The following is a 23,716-nucleotide window of genomic DNA, read 5'->3' on the forward strand; positions in this document are numbered from 1 at the left end:
TGCCTCTTAAAACTTTGTATTCAACTTTTTGTGAAGACCTGAGATCAATACATCACAGTTCAGTTTGATTGTAATGAGAGCAGAAACTCCTCAGTATAAGAGACAGCAGCCCCCCCCTCCCACACATACACACTAAAAAGTTGATTATTAGAGGGTTTTTATCATGTATGGAAAATATGGTTAATCAATAATATAAAACAGCAAACTCTCAGGAGAAGATGTTCTCAAAAGTCTGTTAATAAGGCACATATTACCACATTTCTCCCATGTTTATATTGGCTGCCCTTTCTCGTTGGTGTGGTCTGGATTCTGTGACTGGTCTTCCACAAACAGAGATGTCAGTGCTGCAGGAGATGAGTCCAAATGTGAAGCAGATGAGGCAGTTGGAGTACGCAGTCCTGGCAAAAAAAGCAATCCTGATCAGGGAAGAGCTCAAACAGGTAATTATAGTATAGTATTATAATAATCTCCGATATATGGTAGCTACGGTAAATTTTTTCCAAAATGTGTTACATACATACATTGAATCCCCGCTTTGTTAACAGGGAGTGAGAAAACCATACAAGGACGTGATAGATGTCTGCTGGGGCGACCCGCACAGGGCAGGAATCAAACCTCTGACGTTTGTCCGACAGGTAATCAGTGACCTTCACAGGCTGCACTTTTAAGCCTGTGTTTCCATCTGACCTTATAACCTCCGTCTTTCTCTGATGTGTTCTCATCTTGTGCAGGTTCTCGCAGCGTGTCTTTACCCTCAACTTGTGAACAGTGACAAACTGCCTGTGGACGTCAGACAGAGGGCCCAGAGGCTGCTTCAGGAATGCTGTGGAGGGAGTGTAGGTAAGGGTACGGGTCGAATGTAGTAATGCAGTACTGAAGTTATCAGAAACATAAAAGTAATAATGTTAGACTTTTCTCTTTTTTAACAAGCTCTAAGAATTCTGCCCTGTACAAACACGTTTGGAGGGGGGGGGGGGGGGGGGGGGGGGCTAGGGGCTAAATGCCTTGAAAAATTACATTCGAAAGCATTTACAGAAACATGTGTTTACAGAAACATCTTAGCTGTCACTGTTTTATGAAAGGAGGCCTTGTTGAATTTTGAATTTTTCAATGTTTTGAACACCACTAATGAGATTTCGATCAAACGCATAATGATGGTGTGGTGGTAAAAATCTTAAAATTGGGTTATTGCACAGTGACCCTGAGGTGCAAATTACAAAGCACACAAGGGTAGGAACTTCTAGGCACCTATTACAGATAAGTGTTTGATCGTCATTTTATATTGTCCTATCATTAATCTGTGCTGCAGTCTCATCACAGCTTTTTTTTATAAGTCTATTTTGTGACAGTTCATCACAATCTGTGTTATTTCTACAGGTTCCTATACAGCGACAAGAGGGATTCCAGAAATAGTCCAGAGAATCTCTGAGTTCATAACCAGACGAGATGGTGGGGCTCCGTCCCCCTCTGAAAACATATACATCAGCCCAGGCTCACAGTGGGCGCTCACTGTAACAACCAATATTTTTATTACATATATTAGTAAAACAATCTCCTCTCTCTTGTAAATTATCACGATCTTCATGCTCACCCAGTCTTTTCCTGTGCCTACAAGAATATGCTCAAGATCCTGGTGAACAGCGAGGCTTCTACCAGAACCGGCGTTTTGACTCCAGTGCCGTGTCACAGCACAACCACGTTGTCCTTAGAGGGACTGGGAGCCGTCATTGTTCCCTATTACCTGAGTGAGAGGCAGGGCTGGGAGCTGCAGGTGGAGGAGCTGCAACGAGCACTGGAGTCTGCCAAGGGAGTGTGTAATCCTGTGGCTCTGTACGTCATCAACCCTGGAAATCCATCAGGTAATAAAACAGAATTGAGATCATCCTAGTGTATTCATACTAATATATTCAGTATCACATTGTTGTTTTCCTATGTTTTCCTGTAGGTCACATCCAAAGCAGGAAATCCATGCAGGAGGTGATCCGATTTGTTTCAGAGAAGAGACTCTTCCTTCTGGCCGATGAGGTGGATGTTTTAAAAGTGTTATCATCTATCCGAGCAAAATGGACAAATTCATACAGTCAGTAAATACAGGTGCACAGTAATGTGAGACTGTCTCCGTTCCACAGGTTTATCAGGAATGTGTTTACGGGGAGAACAGTGAGTTTGTCTCCTATAAGAGGGTCCTGGCGGAGATGGGGCCTCCTCTTTCAGACACAGTGGAGCTGGCTTCCTTCCACTCAGCGTCCAAAGGCTACATGGGAGAGTGAGTGAGTTACTTTGTGCCGTGTGATCAGTGTTGTGCAAGTTCACTACTCTCATGAACTAGTTCAAAGTTCAGTTCATACAAGTAAACATGAATAGTTCACGTTCATAGTTCACCATTTAAATTCTGAACTAGTTCATAGTTCAGTTCATTTCATAGTTTTAAGGTGGAAAGTGAGAATGAAAGACTTAACTTGTTAAAGAAAACCTTATCCATCACTACCCCTTGCCTTTACTGTCGGAATGTTTATCAGACAGTGTGTAAAAATCCCTCAGATAATAATAAGGTGCATCGGATCTCGGATGTAGTTGCTGAGTCTTCCTCTCTGCTTTCTCTTGCCATCTGTATATGAGACCGAGAGCCGTTGTTTTGCAGGTATGGCCTGCCCCTTTAAGGAAATTTGTAGTGTGTGACGTAGTGCACCAGGGTATTGTGGGAAAAAACGCCAAAAGTATGTGTGTAACGAGAAGTGACGGAGCACCTAGAGGTGATGCGAGTGTTGCTCCTGCTGTATATCCGAGAAATAAAGTGGCCGCATTCCAAGTAAAGAAACATCTCCTCCTCCTTCTTCACGGAGCGGTCGGACGGCTGGTTACCCGCCAGACAGCGAGCCAAGATAACCAGTGACAGGGGCGGCTCCTGGTACAGGAGACATAGGAGACGTATCATATGCAATGTAGAACAATACATTACCGTCGAACCATCCTCTTACCCCGGGGACGCACCGGTGGTAGAAGCGCTGCGAAAAAGGTCGGCCTCCTTTTCTCGCCCATGGTAAATACTTTGGGTGTTCGCACCGGCAGCGTAGTGCCAGGAAGAACCAGGAAGCGCCGCAGCCACACACACAAGCACATAATCTCCTGTGGCGGCTACAAGCTTGCCTAGGTGAAGACCAGAATCATTTACCCAGAAATCAGCGCGGAGAAATGATGATGATGAGGAAAAATTAAATATAAAAAATAAAAAAAATTAAAAATAAAATAAATAAACACATAAATAAATTGAATCGAATTTTTTTTTAAATTAAATTAAATTAAATTAAATGGCCTTCTGCACATCCTGCGCAGAAGGCCATTGCGCACATCCTGCGCAGAAGTCTACTGCGCAGGTTCGGCGCAGAAGCCCATTGCGCACATCCTGCTGCACACAAGTCTACTGCGCAGGTTCTGCGCAGAAGCCCATTGCGCAGGAATTGCGCGTGCAGCTTTCTTTTTTTTTTTTAAATTAATTAAATTAAATTTTTCCCTGTTTTTATATATAATTAATTTAAATTTACATAGTGTAAGATATTTTGCAATTAATAAGAGATATCCTGCCATTTTTAGGTGGTCAGTATATTGCCAGCTTGAAGCTGGGATAGAGTGGGATTCGAACCTCAGTCTCACTTGTTGAAAGATGGACATTTTACCGACCAGGCCACACCGCCTGATGATTGACGTGATGAACTAAGCAGAATTAAGAACACACTAAGTGTGTCCCTATGCTATCCCTATCATTATTTTATGCTGCTTTTGATAAATACTTCAGAGAAAATATACATTTTACTACATATATTTGACAACCATATTTGTTAGCTTTTAGATACTGGATGATTTAAAATACTTTAAAAACCTATTGTTAGAGAATAACCCAGTACTTCCCAACTTTGTCTTCGGACGCCTTACAAGAATCAGTCTTCTGTGATGTCCTGAGGCTGCCCCCTGCTGGCTGCTGGGTTCCTCTGCTGCTCTAGCTTGGTTTGTGCAGTTTGTGATTAACTTGTGATTAATTATTTGAACAAATTCTCAATTCCACTGGATGATGTTGTGAAACGCTTATGACAAATAAATAAAAGTTATGTATTTATTTAACAGTTTACCCATAAACTTTATTATAAATAGATCAAAAGAAAAACCATTATTCTATTTATGTAAAATAAAAGTTTTCATATCTGCACTGTTTCAACTCTATTTGGATTTGTCTCTCACCAGGTGCGGTCTACGTGGTGGATATGTGGAGCTGGTAAATCTGGACCCTGCTGTTATGATATACATCTACAAGATATTCTCAAAAGACAGCTGTGCACCAGTGCTGGGTCAGATGGCGCTGGATCTGATGGTTAACCCTCCACAACCAGGAGATCCATCATACCCTCTGTATGATTTGGTGAGCACAGAGATTACTGTACTATTTAGCAGGATGTTTAATTGCCCGATTTTCTTTTGAAAATTACTAATAATTAATGTTTCTGCCTCCCACTCCCTGTTCTGCAGGAGAAACAACACATCAGGACCGCGCTGGTTCATAATGTGAAGAAAGCACTTGCGGTTTTAAACAGTCTGCCGGGTTTCTGCTGCCAGCCAGTGGAGGCAGGAATATTTGTTTTCCCCAGAATTCATCTTCCACCTAAAGCCATTCAGAAAGCAAAGGTTCCAATACAATCTTACAGAATGCACTGCAAAACCAGAGCCATGTTATTAATTTGTCACATATCTGTGACCAAATGTGATACTCTTCCATATTTTAGGAAGTGGGATTGAAGCCAGACACGTTCTACTGCTCCAGGCTGCTAGAGGAGGCTGGTGTGATGGTCACTCCAGGTTGTGAGTATGGACAAAAGGAAGGCACCTTCCACATCAGGTATAAAACTGTAGTTTAATCTAGTGTAAATGCATCATTACATAAAGTTAAAGTGGACTGTTTCAAAGAGGAGTTAAATATATTTGTTGGAACATTTTACACCTCAGGCCTGTAACCCTGTGTTCTTTCTGCAGATTTTGCATCATGACGCCTGAGGACATCATGGAGGAACTACTGAAACGTCTGACAAGCTTCCACACACAGTTCATGGAAGATTTCTCTTAAGTAAATAAACACTTTAACAGTTGAAAGATTCTGTGTGGAGAATAAAAAGAATCCAACAGTTTTTCCTCATGTTGACATTTGAATATTTATTACAATAAATATGATATTTACTTCACACAGTCATTTTAAATGACCTCTGGCCAGACACTGTCTTTATTAGTTAGATAAAAATACAACCACTGCTTTTCAGAAAGCAAATAGTTATTTGCTGAACAATTAAATTAATGAACAATTAGGTCCGACATCCATCCCATGGATTCCTCCCACGTAGGTTAAAGTTGATAATTTACCTCAAGAAGCAGAGGACATCCCACAGTTCAGCACATTAAGCTCAAGCTCATGTACTCGGACATTTAACCAAAAACAAACAAAAGAAGCCATGATCCTTCCTCTGTACCAGTCAGAGGAGCCGATGTACAAGTGTACAAAGCTCGTAGTCTTCAATCCACCTCACTGTCGCTGTAGTGATGCCGAGGTAAAGAGCTCGAGTCTGTGTTGTTGAGCAACCCGACGAGCAACGATATGAGCTTTCCATCTTGAGAAGCGTTGGTGATTGCGTTGCTGGGATTGCTGAGATTTCGGTAGAGCATGGTCTGGATGGAGGTGCGGAGCTCCCACAGCAGCTCCCACGTCTCCGCCGTCAACTCACAGTGCATCAGAGAGCGACCAGGAAATGACACCTCCACTTTGTCTCCTCTCACTGGGACACAAGAGGAAAACAATCTTATTTAGAAAACACATTATATTTTTGCATCGTCACTGTTCAGACGAAAATACATTTAGAATGTACAGACCAGAGATGAATAAAGGTTTTTGGTCATTTGCAGCTTTTAGCTTGATGGGAATAATAAACCAATTCAAAACGGTTTGCCACGGACAAAGTGACAAAAGAAAAAAAAGAAAGATTGTGATTTACGCAAGTCTACAAGTTGCTGAATTTACACAAATTACCTTTTAATAATTTCCCAATTTGGGATCAATAAAGTACCTCAATTTATCTTTTAATATTCTTCATTCTGGGCTGAAAATGACCAATTGACTCAAGTAAAGTAACAGCTTCTAAACTTCAGACATAAGCTAACAACACAGTGTCAGACTTAATAAATTGAAGTGATATGAAGCTGTATTTTGTCAGCAGTGACATGTCCTACCTGTCTCTGTGATATCACAGTCTGTGAGCAGCAGCAGTGCGAGTGGATGGACGACAGATGAGTCTCTGATGAAAACGGTCCCGTCTGTCTGGACTGCATAGAAGTAGGTCAACCAGCGACTAGGGAACTCTTCTTTCCCTCTGAAATACCATGAAGGAACATACAGAAAGGCATTAAATACAAATACACACACTATTTAAGTCAACACCTGCTGTAGCTGAATTTTCAATCATGCTCTGACCTGTTGACTGAGGAGCGGTGAAGATGCACCGGTCCAGTGAGGGTTCGGAAAAATACACCGTTGGGACGAAAACGTCCTCCTTTGGTCACGACACCTTTCTTCACCTAAACAACAGTCAGGATGAAAAGTTTCAGAAGACAAAAAACAGAGCACAAAGGAAAGAAGCTGTATATGTTACATATTATATTAGACTCCATTCTAAGAAGTTGCCACATACCTGAATGAGGTTGGGATAAAGTCCAGCCAGCAGCACACCTTTAAGCAACTCATCCTGGTTGCTGTGTTCATTGTAGAGGGACATGTGACGCTGACACTCACTGGCACGGGACACCAGCTCAGCTTCATGCAGGTTCTCACTGAACTGAGAGATGAGACCTATGACACAAGGGGAGGAATGCTTTTGTGATGCATTTGTTGTCTATATCAATCTTATCATGAAACAATCTTGCTTTTTTCTGAGACAGTTCTTCATACAAGTGTTTCAAGTCCAATCCACGAACTTCTTTAAAAGGTTCAGTGATTAGAAGTTAGTGACAAGTTGTATGCTGCAGCTGAATACCCCTTACCTCACCCTTCCAAACATGATAGAGAACCTGTGGTAGCCTTCAGTTGTAATAAAAACTCAAGATGTTGAGTTCGGACTACTGTAAAAAAAAAATGGCTGCCTCTATAGAGAGGAACCAGTCCCAGTGTAAATATAAATATAAAAAGGGACATTTCTAGGGAAAATGTCCCTTTCTAGGGAAAAAACAACACACTAGTGAAAACATTACTAGGATTATTATATATATATATATATATTCAGTTTCTGTCAATGGATCCCTTTCACCTAAATCTTACACACTGAACCTTAAACCCAGTCAGAAAGGTGAGATTTCATCCCTAACATAATCTACTAAATTCTCCATTCATGGATTTGTCTTGATTCGTTTATGAAAAAGATTAATTCACAAAAAGGTTACCAAAGATTAAAAAGAATCATTTGAACCGACTGCCGTTGGAAACTAGTTCGGCACTCTGAATAGACCATATCTCAGCCAGGCCCAAACAGTCCCCTTAGGAAACCACATTTGAATTTTTATTTAAATCAAGATCCATGAATTATTATTTTAGGAATTAACAAGATGTTGAAAGATGCCCGATCTCACAATGGTAAAGAAAATGACACACTACGCTTCACACTAACCGTTGATGAATCGCAGGCTGGTCCTGGACAGAGTGTGCTCGTGCAGGTATTCCTCTCGGTCCTCTCTCATGCCCTCCTGCTGAACTTTCTTCCAGCCCAACACAGCTCTGCTGAACACCAAATAATCACTGTGGCTGGAGCCAGTCAGACGCTCTTTGGCCTGAACAAACAGAGCACAGATCATCATATTAAATATCCAAGAAGTCAAATCTGGTGCATTTTTATAATAACATTGATTAATAAACATGTGGGCATGCGGACAACTCACCTTGTTGACTAGTGCTCTGTTCTGCAGGCTGTTGTAGAAAGGGTCCCTGGTCAGACATGCTGCAATAGACAACATGGGCAGAGCACATCTGAACATGGCGCTCAGGACCAGCAGTTTGCCCAGCCGCGGGTCACATGACATACAGGAGACACGCTCTCCTAAAGGCGTCAGGTTCTCAGTCTTGTCCAGAACTCCTGCCAAAATAAAAGCATTGATATTAATTTAATGCAGCCATGAAACGCATGCAAGTTAAAATTATAGTATGTTTGAAATATCCTCACACGATCCGGAGCACAAGCTGCTGCGAGTCACTCACCTATGTCTTGTAAAGTTCGGACAGCATCTCTCACAGCTTCTTGCTCTGGACTGTCCAACACTTGGGATAAGAAATCTTCAGCCTGCAAACATTAAACACAACAGAGAATCTTTCAGTATGAGAAATACATTACAGGAGTAAATAAATACACAAAAGCCATTCTTCTACACCAGTACCTTGCAGTTAGGACTGTGAATTTTGGCCTGCACTACTAAACTCTCCAGCGGTGTTCGCAGGATCTCAGGGATTGGGAACGGATTCATGGATTCCAGTTGTTCTCGTGGGAACAGGTGGTAGGACTGTCCAGGTTGACATCGCCCAGCTCGCCCTTTTCTTTGAGTGACATTCGAGTGGGATATCCAAACTGTGTCCAAACAGGAGACCTAGAAAAAAAACATTCCTGCTTAATTATTTTGTACAATTCCACCAGAAAATACCACACCTTGCAAATCTATACCTCTGCAGATGTAAAAGGTTTAATGAACTGGTAAATGCAGAAATTATTATACCAACCTTGGTCCGTGGGTCATATTTCTGTTCTTTGTGAGTTCCTGCATCCACCACATGGACAATGTCATCTATGGTGATGGACGTCTCAGCAATATTGGTGGCAAGCACAATCTTCCTCTGGCCCATTTGGGGGTGCTGGAACACAGCCTGCTGGTCGGCCACTGCTAAACTAGAGTGCACTTAAAGAAAAAAGGAGAAAAATAATAAATGTTTTCTGCATATAAGGAGAAATCCTATTGTGACACTTAGAAGACAAGTCTTTGTCCGTCCTCTTACATGGCAGGATCATCTGTGAGCCGCGGGAAAAATGAGGCCTCTCCTCGAGTTTCTCCTGAACTTTCTTGATGTCCTGCCATCCAGGGAGAAAACACAGCACTGCACCTGAAGCATGATGGGAAAGGAACTTTGAGAATCATAAACAAGGCCAATGCTATAAAAGCTAATGCAAGTTAAAAAAGGCCTTAGCTGAATTACCTGGTTCTCCATGTTTGTCAATGTTTTCGATGACATCAGCTACTAAATCCAGATCAGGTGCAACTTCATCTCTTCCACCCTTAAAAACACGATATATAAATCTGTCTTACACAGGACACAAGATAATATTTTGCACCAAAATGTATGAAAATGGGATGAATGTGAAAGTAAAAAAACAACAAATCCATCAGAGTTGATAATCACCTGCTTGTTTGTCTCCCTTCTCTCTTTGGTCGGCAGTCGGCGTCCCAACTGTCTCAGCACATCCTCCAGGTAGTTGTCCTTCACCGGGTGCATGAACCCTGGCACTTTCACTATGGGACAGCCTCCGAAGTACTGGGCCAGCCTCTGGTTGTCCCCAGTAGCGCTCATGAGAACCACTCTTAGGTCGGGGTTCTCTTTCAGGCTGGAGCGCAGTAAGGCCAGCAGCAGGTCTGTGTTGATGTCTCTCTCATGGACCTCATCCACCACCACATGGCTGATTCCCTTCAGGGACGAGTTGGACTGCAGCTTCCTCAGCAGGACGCCCACGGTGAGGAAGAGCAGCGCTCCACCGCTGTGCTCAGGGGGTCGGCTCTCTAGTCTCACCTTCGTACAGAGATTAGATTAAGATTAAGATGATTAAGATGCATTTATTCATCCCAAACACATGCACATTCATGCAAAGGCACACTCATGCAGGTAGGGAAATTTAATCTCTGCTTTTGACCCATCTTGTGCAGTACACACAGAGCAGTGAGCAGCCGCGTACAGGCGCTCGGGGAGCAGATGTTGGGGGAGTAAGGTGCCTTGCTCAGGGGCACTAGACAGGGTAGGGAGACTCTTGGATTTTTGGACAGATCAATCCAGGTTCGTCTTTTGTTGTCTCTCCGTGGAGTCGAACCAGAGACGAACCAGAGTCCTTCTCTGCCCATAGTCCAAGTTTCTGCCACTAGACCACCGCCTCTCCAAGCAATAGTAATACTTGGTAATAACCAAGTAATATGCTTGGTTATTGTACAAAAACAGTCAACACATTTATCCTCAAATGTGAATAATCACAAGGAACATTTCAACAGAGGAAATTAACTCTACACATGGAATCCAACCAGACACATGGAGTCTAATAAACTCTTAATACAAGAGAATAGTAAAAAGATTATAACATTAACAATTCAGTCAAAACAAAACATTAAATTTTTACATCTGCATTATGCTTACAGAATAATGAGGACCTTAGATAAAAGCATCAACATTTGCCCTGATAAATATTTTGTTTAGGACTTTAAAGAGGACATATTATGAAATTTCCACTTTGGTAGTGCTTCTACATGTTAATTTGGGTATCTTGCATGTCTACCGTCCCAAACACTATGGAAAACAACAACTCCCGCAATTTGTTATGGTTTCTCTATGTCAGAAACGTCATGCTTGAGTGACTGCGAATGAGCTTCCGTATGCTTCCCTCGTCACAGGCCCTCACAGCCCTATAATGTGAACTGAAATCTCCATCATTTAAAGATTAAGAGAAAATTCACAAAATGGCAACCATCATTTTTCAAATATCCATCCATCTCTTTATGGATAAATGTTTATCCATCTATTGTAAGGGGTCCCTAAGTAATTTTACATCTAAAGGCAGAGTTCTGTAAAATTGTATCTACCTGATATCCCACAGAGCGTTTTAGAGCTGGGCCCATCTCATCAGCAACACGTTGCGCCACTGACACAGCGCTAATCCTACGAGGCTGGGTCACCAGGATGTTGCAGTTCGCACCCTCCCCGCCTCTCACACTCTCCTCCAGCAGGAAACGGGGGATCCGCGTTGTTTTGCCACATCCCGTTTCCCCGGCAATCACGACCACCCGAGAGGATCGCACGGTTGAGACCACGCTCTGACGGTGGCTGTCCACCGGGAGCTCCACACTCAGTCCAGGGTTCAACTGCTCCCACTCCTCTTGTAGGTGGATGCTGAGCTGCTCGGCCTCCTGCTTGGACAAAGGTCTGTATCGTCTGCCCGTGATGGCGTCTGTCACAAAGTCATCCTCCTTGTCGACATCCTCCTGGTTTATTGTCTGCTCTCCGGTTGCCTCTTTCTCCTCCCATAGCTTCTGTACTTCTGTTGCCACTGGGTACTGTGAGAAAAACAGAGACTTTAGCTTTGACAGGAAATGACAATATCACCAAATGGCCCATGACAGTGGTTCTCAAACTGGGGGTTGGGACCTTCCAAGAGACCCCAAGTTAAATCTGAGGGCTCATTATATTACTGACATTTAATTGTCCTTTTTAGAACCTTCCTGAGAAGATGATCATGTTGAATATGTTGTAATAATGAAATGTCTCTACGAGAACTACAACAAAAACGGTCTAAAACCAAAAGTAGATGTTCACATTTTGTCCATGCAGTTCACATTGCTATAAATGTGATTTAAATAGAAAGCTCCATCCATCTTTCTCACCTGTTCAAGATACTCCCTCATGTTAACCTCCAGGTATTTGGGGATTTCCAGTGGGAGGGGGCGTCTCTCCCTGTCCCCAGCCTGCCTCACCTCATCATGGTGGTACTTGGCATGAGTCAGCGGATTGTTGTTTTTATCCAGCAGCTGGAGCTCCTAAACCCGGTGACAGAACACACATGAGCCCAGAGCTGACATGAAAGGGTAAAGTCTTTCAGTGAAGTCGTTCCCACCTTCAGCTTCATGCACGCGAGAGCCGCAGCTTTCTTCTCTGCTGTCACTCTTTTGCCCGCTGTGGCTGTGAACGTCATCTTCTCCGGCCAGCTCAGGGTCAGTTCACACTTCTTCTGCTTCCCTCCTGTTGTTCTGAAATTCATTACCTCCTGTAATAATAGAGGAGATTGATTTACAATGCATACCGTGAGCTAAAAGTGACCCATTCTTACTGGGGCAGGGGCGAGAGCTACGAACCTTGAATCTGTTAGACGACGTGGCCACCTGGATGACCCGGATGAGGAGAGATTTAGGTTGAGGAAACAAGGACAGAGCTTCATCACCGGAGGAGTCTTCTACAAAGGGCAGGGATTGTTTTGGTGCATCTGCTTTGGATTTAGACAAGTGGAAGTCATCTGTCCAAGGGTCTTCCTCGATATCATTAAAGGTTGAACGTATCCCTCCTCTCCCCCGACCAGCTCTCCTCTTGGGGAGCTGATTGTTTGGTCCAATAACACCCAATTCCTGTGTACGGAGAGAAAAGGGGGAAGGTTTGTGGAGAATGAGCAAATAACTACAGAGAAGTTAAATCAAATTAAAGAAATGCATGTCCACTTTTAACAGCAAGTCTTACTTTGAGTTTGAGACAAGCAGCAGCTGCGGCGAATCGCTCTGCATCGCTCTTCTTGGAGGCAAAACCCTCCTCTTCGATCCTGTGGGGCCACAATAGTGTGACAGTAGCTTTCTACAGAAACAGGGACACGATACAAAACTTATAATCAAGACATTATTCCCCCCCCCCTCTTCCTGGATCATCGTGACTGATTCTCACCTTGACCCCTGCGTGTTCAGTGTAACTGTACTGGATGTGACGGGACAGATCACTGGTTCCCAGTGAGCGAGAGATGGTGTTACTCAAGAGGCTTTTCGGGTGTGGAAACTCCTTGAGAAGATTTGTGTTGAGGTCATCTGAACAATAAAAAGAAAAAGAATAGGTCAGACAATAACGCCCACCTCAAATAAACAGTGCTTGTGGAGAAGTGATGACAGGTTTTGTTTTGCATCAAAACTGAGAAATCCAGGTTTAATGTTCTGTGATTCTTTCTCCTTTCGAAGCTGTTTGATTTTATATGAGGTGTTTGAGCGTTTAGGAGTCACAGCTGTGATAACTGAGCGTCCATTCACTTCTGTGTGTTTCAGGATGGATGTCCTTGAGGGTGAGCACTGCAGAGGTCTGTCAAAGCCGATAGCCACTAGCTAGCCTAGCTAACAGCCGGTTTTCACTTACTTCGTTTAGTCTGGAAATACTCTGCACTGGGTTCCTCGAGGCTTCCGGGTTTGGTCGTGTACCACCGCATCTCTGTGGTCCAGTTGGACGCTGTCGTGCCTCCTTTATAGACACATTTTGGGACTTTGCTCAGTCCTCTCAGCCGCATGAGTAAAGCACCGGGTAGCGCCATTTTTAAACTACAACTTCTTCTTTGCAGCAGTGAGCGGAACTGGAGAGCAGCGGACACAGCGACACCGACTGGCGAGGAGAATCATTTAATTATTTTAAAACGTCTATTAGGCGTGATTAAATAAAATAAAATGGGAATAACATTCCGTTAATTTTTAAATTATTCAAGTGTATGATTTACATGACATTCGTATTATTATCGCAGTATTTAACATGTCCTCGATTGACCATCATATATTCTATTTATTTGTATTAATGTATGATTACATTATTGATTGAAAATCCAATCCCCTTAAAAACTAGCTTTCAAATTACCTCACATAATAAGCAAAGGGCATTTACGGGGTGCATGTTTATCCTTGATCATAAATTCAATGTTTATTATATAGGAATCTTAAGCAGAAACTATGCAAACCCCATAAAACACATTTATAAATATGTTGTTGATTAAATTAAGTAGTCTTTTTTTTTTACGGGGGATTATTTTTTATCATAATATCAAATACTTTTTCAATGATAAACCTACACCATACAACCTGGCAGTTCTCGATTAACAGTAGACTTGACGGTGTGTTTTAGCTTTCACTTGATTATCAGTTTGAGATTTTTCCTTTTTTAAGTTGCATTAATATATATTATATAGGGTTCATGAAGTAAAAAGGCAAAACCCAGAGCCCCACAAAACATTTTTATCTAAACTAAGGTGTTATGGATCCATTAAATAAACAGAATTGCCTTAACCATAATTTAGAAAATCCTCATCAACCTTCTCCTTAGACTGAATATATGTTCTGAGGTATAACTGGGGCCATAACCTCTAAGTTATAATATTTGAATAATGCTCGGTTTCCATTAAATTCGAAAGAACTGTCACAACCATAACTCTATACAAGGTTGCATTTAGGGCATATCTGAAATGTGAATTAGTCCTCATTAAATTAGTTTATTGTATTGTCCTATTGGGATCTCCCACTCAGCACATGCTGTTCTGAATTTCAGCCTTTATCTAATTTATTTGCCTGTAAACTCACCACCTGGAGAATGGAAGGAAACCTCCCAGGTTGATGTGGTCTGGTCTGCTGCCCATAAATAGCTCTGCATGATTAAAAAAAAAATCACTTTTGGATCAATAAGAGATGGAACTGGCATTTGTCCTCCTCTTGGCCCATCTCAACTGGTGAGTTCATGATGCTGATACGTTGAATTGACAGAAAGCAGCAAACAGTTTGTGGACCCTCTTACTCTTGTGTCTGTCTCCCACTGTGTGGAAGCGTCTGCGTGTGGCGTACCCCGGAACCAGCCCAGCACCAGCCGTGTGGTGAACGGGGACGAAGCCCGACCCTACAGCTGGCCATGGCAGGTAAGTCAGAGCAAAGACAAATGTACACATCTGATTCCCGTTGTGATCTGAAACACCCAGGTTTCTATTTACCTGTAGGTCTCTCTGGAGTCTTTCTTCCCGACCTGCGGTGGAACACTCATTGCTCCTGACTGGGTCCTGACTGCTGCACACTGCATCACGTGAAGAAAATCTCAGATGAACAGTTTAAAACTAAAATAGATGACACTGAAGTAATATCTTCACTGAAACTTAGTTTAAAGATATGGAGTTATGTTTCCTCCCATGCAGATTCCACACACACAGGGTGGTGCTGGCTGAGCATGACATGAACAGGGAGGAGGGACCTGAACAGTCCATTATGGTGGAAACATTTTTCATTCATCCCAAATGGAACAACAACTGTGTGTCTTGTGGGTTCGTTTTCATCCTGACTCACCTTATTCAACCTGGCCAGTCAGTAAACATGTCCTTGAAAAAGGTGCCCGTCTAAGAGTTTCTGATATAACAACAGCTGAGTCAACATAATTATGTAAATGTTGAATGCACCTAAACATGTAAAGAAACAGACATTCTACAGTTTATTAGACTCTGAGCTTTTAGGTTAATATTTTTGCTGACATGTTTTAATTAATTGTGCTTCGTTCTGTTACACAGGAATGACATTGCCCTGTTGAAGCTGGAGAAGAGCGCTGTCATCAATGAGAAGGTTCAGCCGGCCTGCCTGCCGCTCCATGGTGCTGCTCTCGCCCCCGACCAGCCGTGTTATGTCACAGGCTGGGGTCGTCTCTACTGTAAGACCCTACTGCCTAGTCTGCTAACACCTGGCTTACGAGGGGTGCAGGGCCTTTTACTGCTCAGGGACAAGCAGAGGAGCATCACATGTTGTTTAAATTCTCAGCTGTTACTACAAGTAGGTGCGATTTTTTTCTTTTAGCTGGAGGTCCACAGGCGACTACACTACAGAAGGCTCTGCTTCCTGTTGTGGATCACAGCATCTGCAAACAGAACAGCTGGTGGGGCAGCTCAGTGAAGACGACAATGGTGTGTGCAGGAGAGAGAGAGCAAGTCAGCGTGTCACGTAAGGGACAACGAAGCAGCGTTTTGCTCTGTGTAACACAAATTATACCATTTCACACACGTCATCATCTTCTAGGGCGACTCGGGCGGCCCCCTGAACTGTGAAGGGTCGAGGGAGTGACTAGTTTTGGGGACGGATGTGGATGTAATACTCCTCAGAAGCCCACAGACTTTACCCGTGTGTCCTCGTTCATCCCCTGGATCGGCGAGGTGAGGGGAGCCACCTAAACGTCACTTTACATGAAGACGTACACTAAATATCGTAGAGGAGCATTGTGACATGCACTAAATTAATGTTTTGTTGTTTACTTGCAGACAATGGCCCAAAACTGAAGAAGAGACTGAACAGTAAACTGTATTATTAAATGTACATATTATATTTGTCTTGTATTGAATTGGGATATAATAGTCACACATAAAAATACATTTTAATTAGTTTAAACAACGTATAACATTTTTACAAGGACAAGACAGAGGTAAATCTCAACATACACATATACTCGACTATGTAGAAATACTAAGGTATGTTGTGTAATTTCAGTTTGGTCATTACCTCCACCAGGAGGGTTAATTTTTCACCGCTGTCCGCTGGTTTGTTGGTTGGTTTGTTTGAACGCAAGAATACGTAAAATGTTTTTTGTATCCTTTACAATCCAATACAATTGATGAGACTAAGAGTGTATAAAGATTTGAACAGAACAGAACATGTGAACAGGTGTGAACAGGTTCCTTTAGCTTTGAAATTGAGCATTTTTGAACCAGCAGCTACATCAAAACATGTAGCCCATTTTTGTTCATCTAAAAAGATGCATTATAATTAGCAGCGTTGGTTTTATTTATTATAATATGTGTATACTCATGAGTCTGAGGGTGTCCAGGTGAAGAAGTCAATGCCCTGCAGCTCCTTAGGTAAGTACTCCTGCTCCACAGGGTTACCGAACGCTGGGTTGTATTTGTAGCCTTTAGCGTAGCCCAGTTGCTTCATCAGTCTCGTGGGGGCGTTGCGGAGGTGCAGGGGGACGGGAGGCAGGGGCCCTTTGTGGTTCCTCAAACAGGCCTTCACATTACTGTACGCTTTGTAGATCTCCACGGACTTTGCTGCTCGTGCCAGATACACCACACACTGAGCCAGGATCACCTGATGAGCCGCAGAAATCAGTTGGTGAAATACAACTATTGTGTGAGACATGACAGTTCTATGTCTAGGTGGAAAAGCTGTGTAAAACCATCACTAACAGTCAGGCCAGCCTACCTCGCATTCAGGCATCCCAATGAAGTGACAGGCCTGGAAGGCGGACACAGCCTGAGGAAGAGCAGAGGGATCTGCCATACCTGACAACAACATCCAGTCAAAATGCATTTATTAATCCTATTTTTCCACAATGTTCCAAAGTACTTTTTCACAAAATAAATGAAAGCCATTAATACACAACAGGACTAGCTCACAAAGAATAACACCAAAGCCAAATAAAACGATGAAGGGGATAAAAAAGCTGAATATTAAATCAAGTAATTAATTGAGTGAAATTATAGAACAGTGAAGGCGGACTCAACATGCCTGTGGATTCACGACAGGCCCCATAGCTGAGGGATCTCACCGCAACAGCCCTCAGTAATCTCTAATTATGAGCTGAGATTTAGGGACAATGTAGAGGCCCCTGTCCGAGAGAACACAGCCTTTCCTCTGACTCAACGTGAACTACAGCGTCGGTGATGGATCAGTCAAATCTAATATTATCCATGAAGGATATCCATACATATTGCGTTAGATAAAACACTGGAGATGATGTCATGCAGTCATTTCACGTACCGACGTCCTCGCTGGCAAAGCGGACCAGCCTGCGGGCCACGTAGAGCGGATCCTCGCCGCCCTCCAGCATGCGGCCCAGCCAATACAGAGAGGCGTTCTCCTGGGAGCCTCTCATCGACTTGTGCAACGCCGAGATACTGTTGTAATGCTCTTCACCTTCGAGCAACGCAGAGAAACAAAAAGACACATCATTGGATATCGGGATAGATGGGGAAAGTTTATTGAGGCTGAGGGCTTGATTGAAACTTATTAAACCTAGAAAGAATATTGAATTATTTATTTATTTTGATGTTTATCCTTTTTATTATTGTTTGTTGTCTGTTCCTTGATCAGTTATGGTAAACCTGTGTTGTAAATAAAATAAAAACGATCAATGCCTCAAGCAGGAGTAAGGATCAGACTATTTTTGCATGTGGTATTAAAGCAACCTTTTTCCACAGTGCAAAGAACATGACATACAGATTATCTGATAAACTAATGCTGCACTAAGACAAATGATTAAAGTCTAAACGTATAGCAGAGAATATGAAACCATATGAAGGGTCATTAGTCAGACTGAGAGGCCGTGTCATCACCCGTGAAACTGGGAACAGTAAGTCTCAAACTCTTGGGACAGCTGAGTGTTACGCAACAGGACAGTGGACCTTCAAGTGTAACACACACACAAACACACACACACACACACACACACACGCAGACACGCAGACACGCTAACACACACACACAAGCAACTGCAAGCTCGACCATCAACACAGTTATATCTTTTATAATTTCCTGAATTACACATGAGAGCCCCATGACAATAAAGTCATAACAGCTAACGGGGGGTAATATGATCAGGCCTTTAACCTCCAGTTATTGAGACGTTATATAAAGTGAAAATACTGATGACAGGTGTTACCGTGAAGCTGCTGAGAGGATTTCAAAAATATGGATTTGTAAAACATGTCGTTATGTGTTAATGTTCCTCTGAGAGTGTCTCACATTTCAGCAATCATTAATAATACCCCATCAGAGAGCTCATAACTCCATCAACCCTGTGATGAGTTCTTCCTGACTTGATGCCCCACCCCTCCACAGAATGTAATGGAAATAAATTCAGTAGCTTTTCTGTAATACTGCTAACTATAATACAAACTAACACAGAGAACACAACCTTAATTTCTGGACTTAATGATTTGACAGTAGCTACAGTTGATGCTCTGATAAATTTAGGCGGACCCAGATTCTAACTTTGTGTGGGGTTCATAGATGATAAGTACAGACATGCTTACCAGCTTTATCGTAGAGAATGTGGGACCTCTGTAGACCTTCCTTCACATGCTCCTCCGTCACCACTATTTCTTGAGCAGAACCGTTCTGCGCTGACGGGCTGGACCGGGTTAAGCTCACCTGAGCCTGCACAGCGAGCTGCAGACTGTTGAGTCCCGTTCTCGCGTCACCATCACAGAGGTAAGCAATGGTGTCCAGAGCTTTTTGCTCGATGGATATTTTTGGCCTGGGAAGTGAAAAGGTATAGAGTGTCAGTGTGGATATTTGATACTGTAGTCACTTCACTCTGTAAAGAATCAATACCTGAGGAATAAAATATTATTCAATAACAATGAATATTAGTGTTTTGTAGTAATTTTACAATAAGGACAATGCAGAATTGTCATATTACACCTGAGGAAAAAAACACTGCACATTCAGTTTACTGCTTGTTATTGGCTATGATTTAGTAAATTGCCCAAGTATAGCAATCATTAGAAGCAAAGAGATTAAACTTCTGAAAAAAAATATGTGTCGATATGTGCTACGGGATCAGATTTCAGTGAATATCAAATTCTAAATATGACAACTATTTGATCACTATCACATTTGATCTGCAGCCAGCAGTTAACAGCTGCAGCTCATATGCAAATTCTTTTCTGTCAACATATCAAACGATAACGGATTGTGGAAGATTGCTGCGGCCCCAACAGTTACTGGTCCACTCCTCCCATTTATTAATTCACTGAACACTGTAAGCCAGGAACAAAAGAGGAGACTTGTAGGGTCGCTCCCGATCATGACATTGGGGACACACCGTGGACTCGGCTCTTACTCGTGTCCATCGCTTTGGTCTTGACCTTCAGGATTTGATAGTTCTCGACCCAGGACTCTGATACGGAGTGTGGCCACGGCCCGGTCCAGGATCGAGCCCATCGCCTCCACAGACAGACGCTCCAGGACCAGCACCCTGCACCTGCTCAGCAGGGCGGCGTTCACCTGGAAGGACGGATTCTCTGTGGTCGCTCCAATCAGTGTGACTGTCCCGCACTCCACGTGAGGAAGGAAGGTGTCCTATGGAAACATAAACATACTGAGTGAAGAGAGAAGAGAGAGACTAATGTGACATGAGAAGAGATAACCACCATCTCTCAAGGGACGATAAAAAGTAAGTATTTGTTTGAGTACTTTCATAATGCTTCCTACACTAGAGAATGCATCGTAAGACAAAGTCACTGACAAAACCTGCATCACTATGATGTGTATTTTCATGGTGAGCTCGGCAGTAAGGGAAGCAAACTATTCAAACAACTCAAATCTCAGTTTAAAACCTTGTGAACAGTAAAGTTACAACCTGAAGCTTTAGAGGTTTCTGATGACTAAATTTAAAGCAATGCCTTCACACAAACAAATCAGGTTTTAGTAGAATCTACGTCTTCTTTAAGCGACTCACATAATAGTTGATTTCCAAGAATCAAGCAGAGGAATTAAATGGGTATTGTCTGAGAGGGGATCAAGTGTTGAGCACAGACTCATACTGGTGCTGCTAAGAGAGGGAGTAGACGTGTTAGTCTGAAAGCTAATTATAACTTCATATTTATTCTTACAGAGAACTTTAAACTGTGGTTTACCCAGGAGGGATAACATCGTAAAACATGATCATGTAAACAGACTAGATGGAAACTGTACGACTCAAAAGAAATGGAGGTTAAATATAAACTTAGTACCGAAAGGAATGCCTGTTGGCCCATGAGCATCTTTTTTCTTTTGGCTTAAGCAGCCTACAGATGAGTCGTCGGCCCACTTTGATTGACACATCTATGTTCGGTGGGGCGGTCTCATTCTAGGCTCATTTCAAGCAAAGGCAAAACTGCATTGTGGGGCTTTTGCTGCCATTGCAGTCAAACATTTAATCTCTACCAGAAATTCATAGCAAAGCACTCACTTAAAGAAATAGACCAAAATCGTAACAAAAAGAGGAAGGTGCTGGGGAAGGTCTGGGTGAGTAAATCCAGGGTAGTTTTTAAATCCCAGTCTATCCCTGACCTGTATATAATATAGATTATAGTATATGTTACAATTATAAGTCATTTTAAACATTTAGTAGTGGAATCTGAGTTTAAAAACTAATACGGACTCAGTGCTTCACCTGTTGGGACTTATTGAAGCGGTGAATTTCATCGATGAACATGATGGTCTTCCTCTTGCACAGTCGCAGCTCGTTCTGCGCCTGCTTGATCACCTCTCGGACCTCATTGGTGGAAGTGCTGGTCGCCGACAGACTGACAAAACGAGCCGTGCCATTCTTTTTACTGGTGCTGGCAATTATGTGAGCCAGTGTGGTCTGAAAGAGAGAATCACATACACAGAGTAATTATGTTAAAACCTATTATATCAGTTAGAAGAAGAATGGGTAAAATTACATTTGGAATTTGAAAACATGTCCTGCTCATCAACGTGGGATCATAATAATTGTTTGTTTATATTTGGCAGCTTTAATCTCCATTGTGTCGGTTATACATTTAATGTCCCAGGTCAAATAATCCCCCTTGCTTTCAAAGCCCCATAAATCTGCTCCTCACTGTAAACCAATCTGACCCAGCCTCCGAAATAACAATTCACTGATGAAACCTGAACACTGTCAGACAAATGACGGAGGGAGTTACAGACGTTAAGTATGAGTAAAGCATGTTGACAACATCTAAGTATGGCCAGCTGTTGTACAACAATCTGTGCAAGTACCCTGGCAAAGTTAAGAAGTCATTAACGGGCTATATTAAGGACTGACAAAGGGAAGAGGAGCGAGAAGCAGCCTGGATAATTCACTCTCTTCAACATGCTGTAAAAACTCAGACAGTAAAAACGTACACTAAGAGAAGGGGCTGCATTTCAACTATCTGAAGAAACTGGGGATACTAAATGTCAGTAGCAAATACATGGTGCCCTACAACTGGAATATTATTCACCTCTATTGAATCTGGGTTATAAAGTCAGTTTCGTAAATGAATAAAACATAGAATGGCTGCACTAAACATGGTTCTTTATCAGCACTTATTACCAACTAATGTAAAGTTATATGCATAAACCAATCAAGACCATCCAAGCAAAGCTGTGAAAGTTATTTTGCTCTGGTTTTTTAACAACCCTATCTACTCTTTGAACATGTAAACAAATGTAAGGGTTAACTGAGATCCCTGATGTTGCTGTGGAGCTGTGATGATTTATAGGCTTAACCGATTTCAATGAATCGTTTCTACATGTATATGATTGAGATAATCATGAAATGCTCGTATTATTTTAAATGCAAGCTCAAGGTAATATTTGTTTTTTCCCCCCCAAATATTAATACAATTATTTGATCATCCAAATTGTTGCAGGTGAATTTTGGGTCAATCGACTGATAGTCAATCAATTGATAATTTTCTGCAGCTAAAACAGCGAAACCTTGCTCCTTTAGTTTTAGGTGATTTTACTGTTAGTTAGAAACTTGGATACATAATAAATCAAATCACGGGGATGGAGCTTCATGCAGGGAGCACCACACCTTCCCACACCCCGGCGGCCCCCACAGGATCAGGGACGGAATCTCCTGCGAGTCCAGCAGGGACCGGATGAGAGTCTGTTCTCCCACAACCTGGTTCTGACCGAAGTATTGATCCAGGGTGTTCGGTCTCAGAGTGTCCGCCAGGGGCTTGTTCAGGATCAACAGCGATGGAGCCGGTGGTGCCTTCACGGACACAGCTGTGTGGCCCCTCACGGTCTCAGTCCCTGCAGCTGGTTCAGGGTCAGCCTCCTCCACTGCGCCACGTTTCTGCCCCTTGTTGTTGACAGGACTGTGTTTACCATGGGACACACCAGCGCGTTCACCTGGTTGCGGTGGTTTCAACTTGTTGGAGTGGAACAGAGAAAAGGACCCAGTCCCCGGTTTGTTGACAGAGGGACTGGCCGGTGCAGACCCGCCACTGACCCGGGGCTTCTTCAGAGGAGGCGCGCTGCTGTCAGCCATGGCGGACGCTGGACTGTCGGCCGCACCTCCCAGCAGACACACGTCCAGGTGTTTGTTGATGGTGGTCGGTGTGAAGTCTTTCAGACAAACCGGACACTGCACCAAGTCCGCGGCAGAGGAGCTCATGTCGTCCGCCTGCGCCATGTTCACTCCCCGCCAAACTTCCAGTCACGTGACCAAACACTGTCCTAATAATAAACGGTTTAAAAAAATTTTAAACTTGACATTCACCTTTTTTAGTTCTAGTTTACAAGCTAACCGTGACGTTCATTAGAAGGTTTTATTAATTCATAATCTTTTACTTAACAAAACCTATTATTCAGTTCCGGTCCTGGTGCGTTTAAGGACACACGAGGCGGTCTGACACCAGCACTCTTCTGCTCTGTGGTGCGTTTGCGACACAAGCTTCGTGCACGAAGTCAAATTCATCCGCATTTGTTCACCTTGTATATTGAAAAAACCCTTTTATCACCTTTGGTGGATACCTCCTCATTTTAATTTAAATATAGCCGATGTTGTTGGTTATTGGGGGTACATTTTATTTCAAACATTGTTGAATTTGCCGGACACACTGTGCTTTTACACTTATTGATCGATTTTGAATCTATTATTTATATATTTGCATATTCTAAGGAGCATTTCCTTTATTTGTTAGTCAAATTTAAAGTTTTTGTAATGTCACATATGTTTTTGAAAGGTCTGAGCTACTTTTGAAAGTGTTTTGATGTGAAATAAAGAATTTGGAAATGTCTTGTTTCTGACAGGTAATTATTATCATGTTTCATATTTTCATATATGGTTATGAAATCAACTATATGCACATTTATAGATTATGGGTGAAGTGTTGATGAAAATTTAAAAAGG

General features: G+C 42.5%; 4 protein-coding genes across 4 annotated transcripts; 2 read left to right on the forward strand and 2 right to left on the reverse strand.

Moving 5' to 3' along the window:
- The first annotated feature begins 283 nt into the window (after positions 1 to 283).
- Positions 284 to 5,171, forward strand: LOC128454086 (alanine aminotransferase 2). Its single transcript, XM_053437265.1, has 11 exons — positions 284 to 440; positions 546 to 635; positions 732 to 840; positions 1,378 to 1,511; positions 1,616 to 1,859; positions 1,946 to 2,025; positions 2,130 to 2,266; positions 4,237 to 4,411; positions 4,519 to 4,674; positions 4,773 to 4,885; positions 5,020 to 5,171. The coding sequence occupies exons 1-11, from the start codon at positions 336 to 338 to the stop codon at positions 5,108 to 5,110; spliced, it is 1,434 nt and encodes a 477-aa protein (XP_053293240.1). The 5' UTR covers positions 284 to 335; the 3' UTR covers positions 5,111 to 5,171.
- On the reverse strand, positions 4,976 to 13,485 carry dhx30 (DEAH (Asp-Glu-Ala-His) box helicase 30). The gene is made up of 19 exons (XM_053437261.1): positions 13,196 to 13,485; positions 12,740 to 12,876; positions 12,542 to 12,652; positions 12,166 to 12,432; positions 11,928 to 12,077; positions 11,698 to 11,850; positions 10,900 to 11,370; positions 9,461 to 9,844; positions 9,257 to 9,335; positions 9,059 to 9,163; positions 8,786 to 8,961; positions 8,449 to 8,655; positions 8,273 to 8,354; positions 7,957 to 8,150; positions 7,689 to 7,848; positions 6,720 to 6,877; positions 6,503 to 6,606; positions 6,262 to 6,401; positions 4,976 to 5,810 (listed from the first exon to the last, which is right to left on the reverse strand). Exons 1-19 carry the CDS (start codon positions 13,365 to 13,367, stop codon positions 5,551 to 5,553), a joined length of 3,510 nt encoding a protein of 1,169 aa, XP_053293236.1. The 5' UTR covers positions 13,368 to 13,485; the 3' UTR covers positions 4,976 to 5,550.
- Positions 13,486 to 14,407: 922 nt separating this feature from the next.
- Positions 14,408 to 16,118, forward strand: LOC128454529 (chymotrypsin-like elastase family member 3B). The gene is given in 9 exon segments (XM_053437948.1): positions 14,408 to 14,426; positions 14,638 to 14,726; positions 14,805 to 14,887; positions 14,997 to 15,122; positions 15,363 to 15,499; positions 15,643 to 15,779; positions 15,862 to 15,889; positions 15,892 to 15,995; positions 16,101 to 16,118. Coding segments are annotated over 9 exon segments (741 nt in total).
- Positions 16,119 to 16,194: 76 nt separating this feature from the next.
- wrnip1 (WRN helicase interacting protein 1) lies at positions 16,195 to 23,002 on the reverse strand. The gene is made up of 7 exons (XM_053437264.1): positions 22,391 to 23,002; positions 20,996 to 21,190; positions 19,682 to 19,920; positions 18,870 to 19,093; positions 17,596 to 17,751; positions 17,038 to 17,117; positions 16,195 to 16,923 (listed from the first exon to the last, which is right to left on the reverse strand). Exons 1-7 carry the CDS (start codon positions 22,994 to 22,996, stop codon positions 16,642 to 16,644), a joined length of 1,782 nt encoding a protein of 593 aa, XP_053293239.1. The 5' UTR covers positions 22,997 to 23,002; the 3' UTR covers positions 16,195 to 16,641.
- Positions 23,003 to 23,716: the final 714 nt, after the last annotated feature.

The sequence above is a fragment of the Pleuronectes platessa genome, chromosome 13 (genome assembly GCF_947347685.1).
Source record: "Pleuronectes platessa chromosome 13, fPlePla1.1, whole genome shotgun sequence".
NCBI lineage: Eukaryota > Metazoa > Chordata > Actinopteri > Pleuronectiformes > Pleuronectidae > Pleuronectes > Pleuronectes platessa.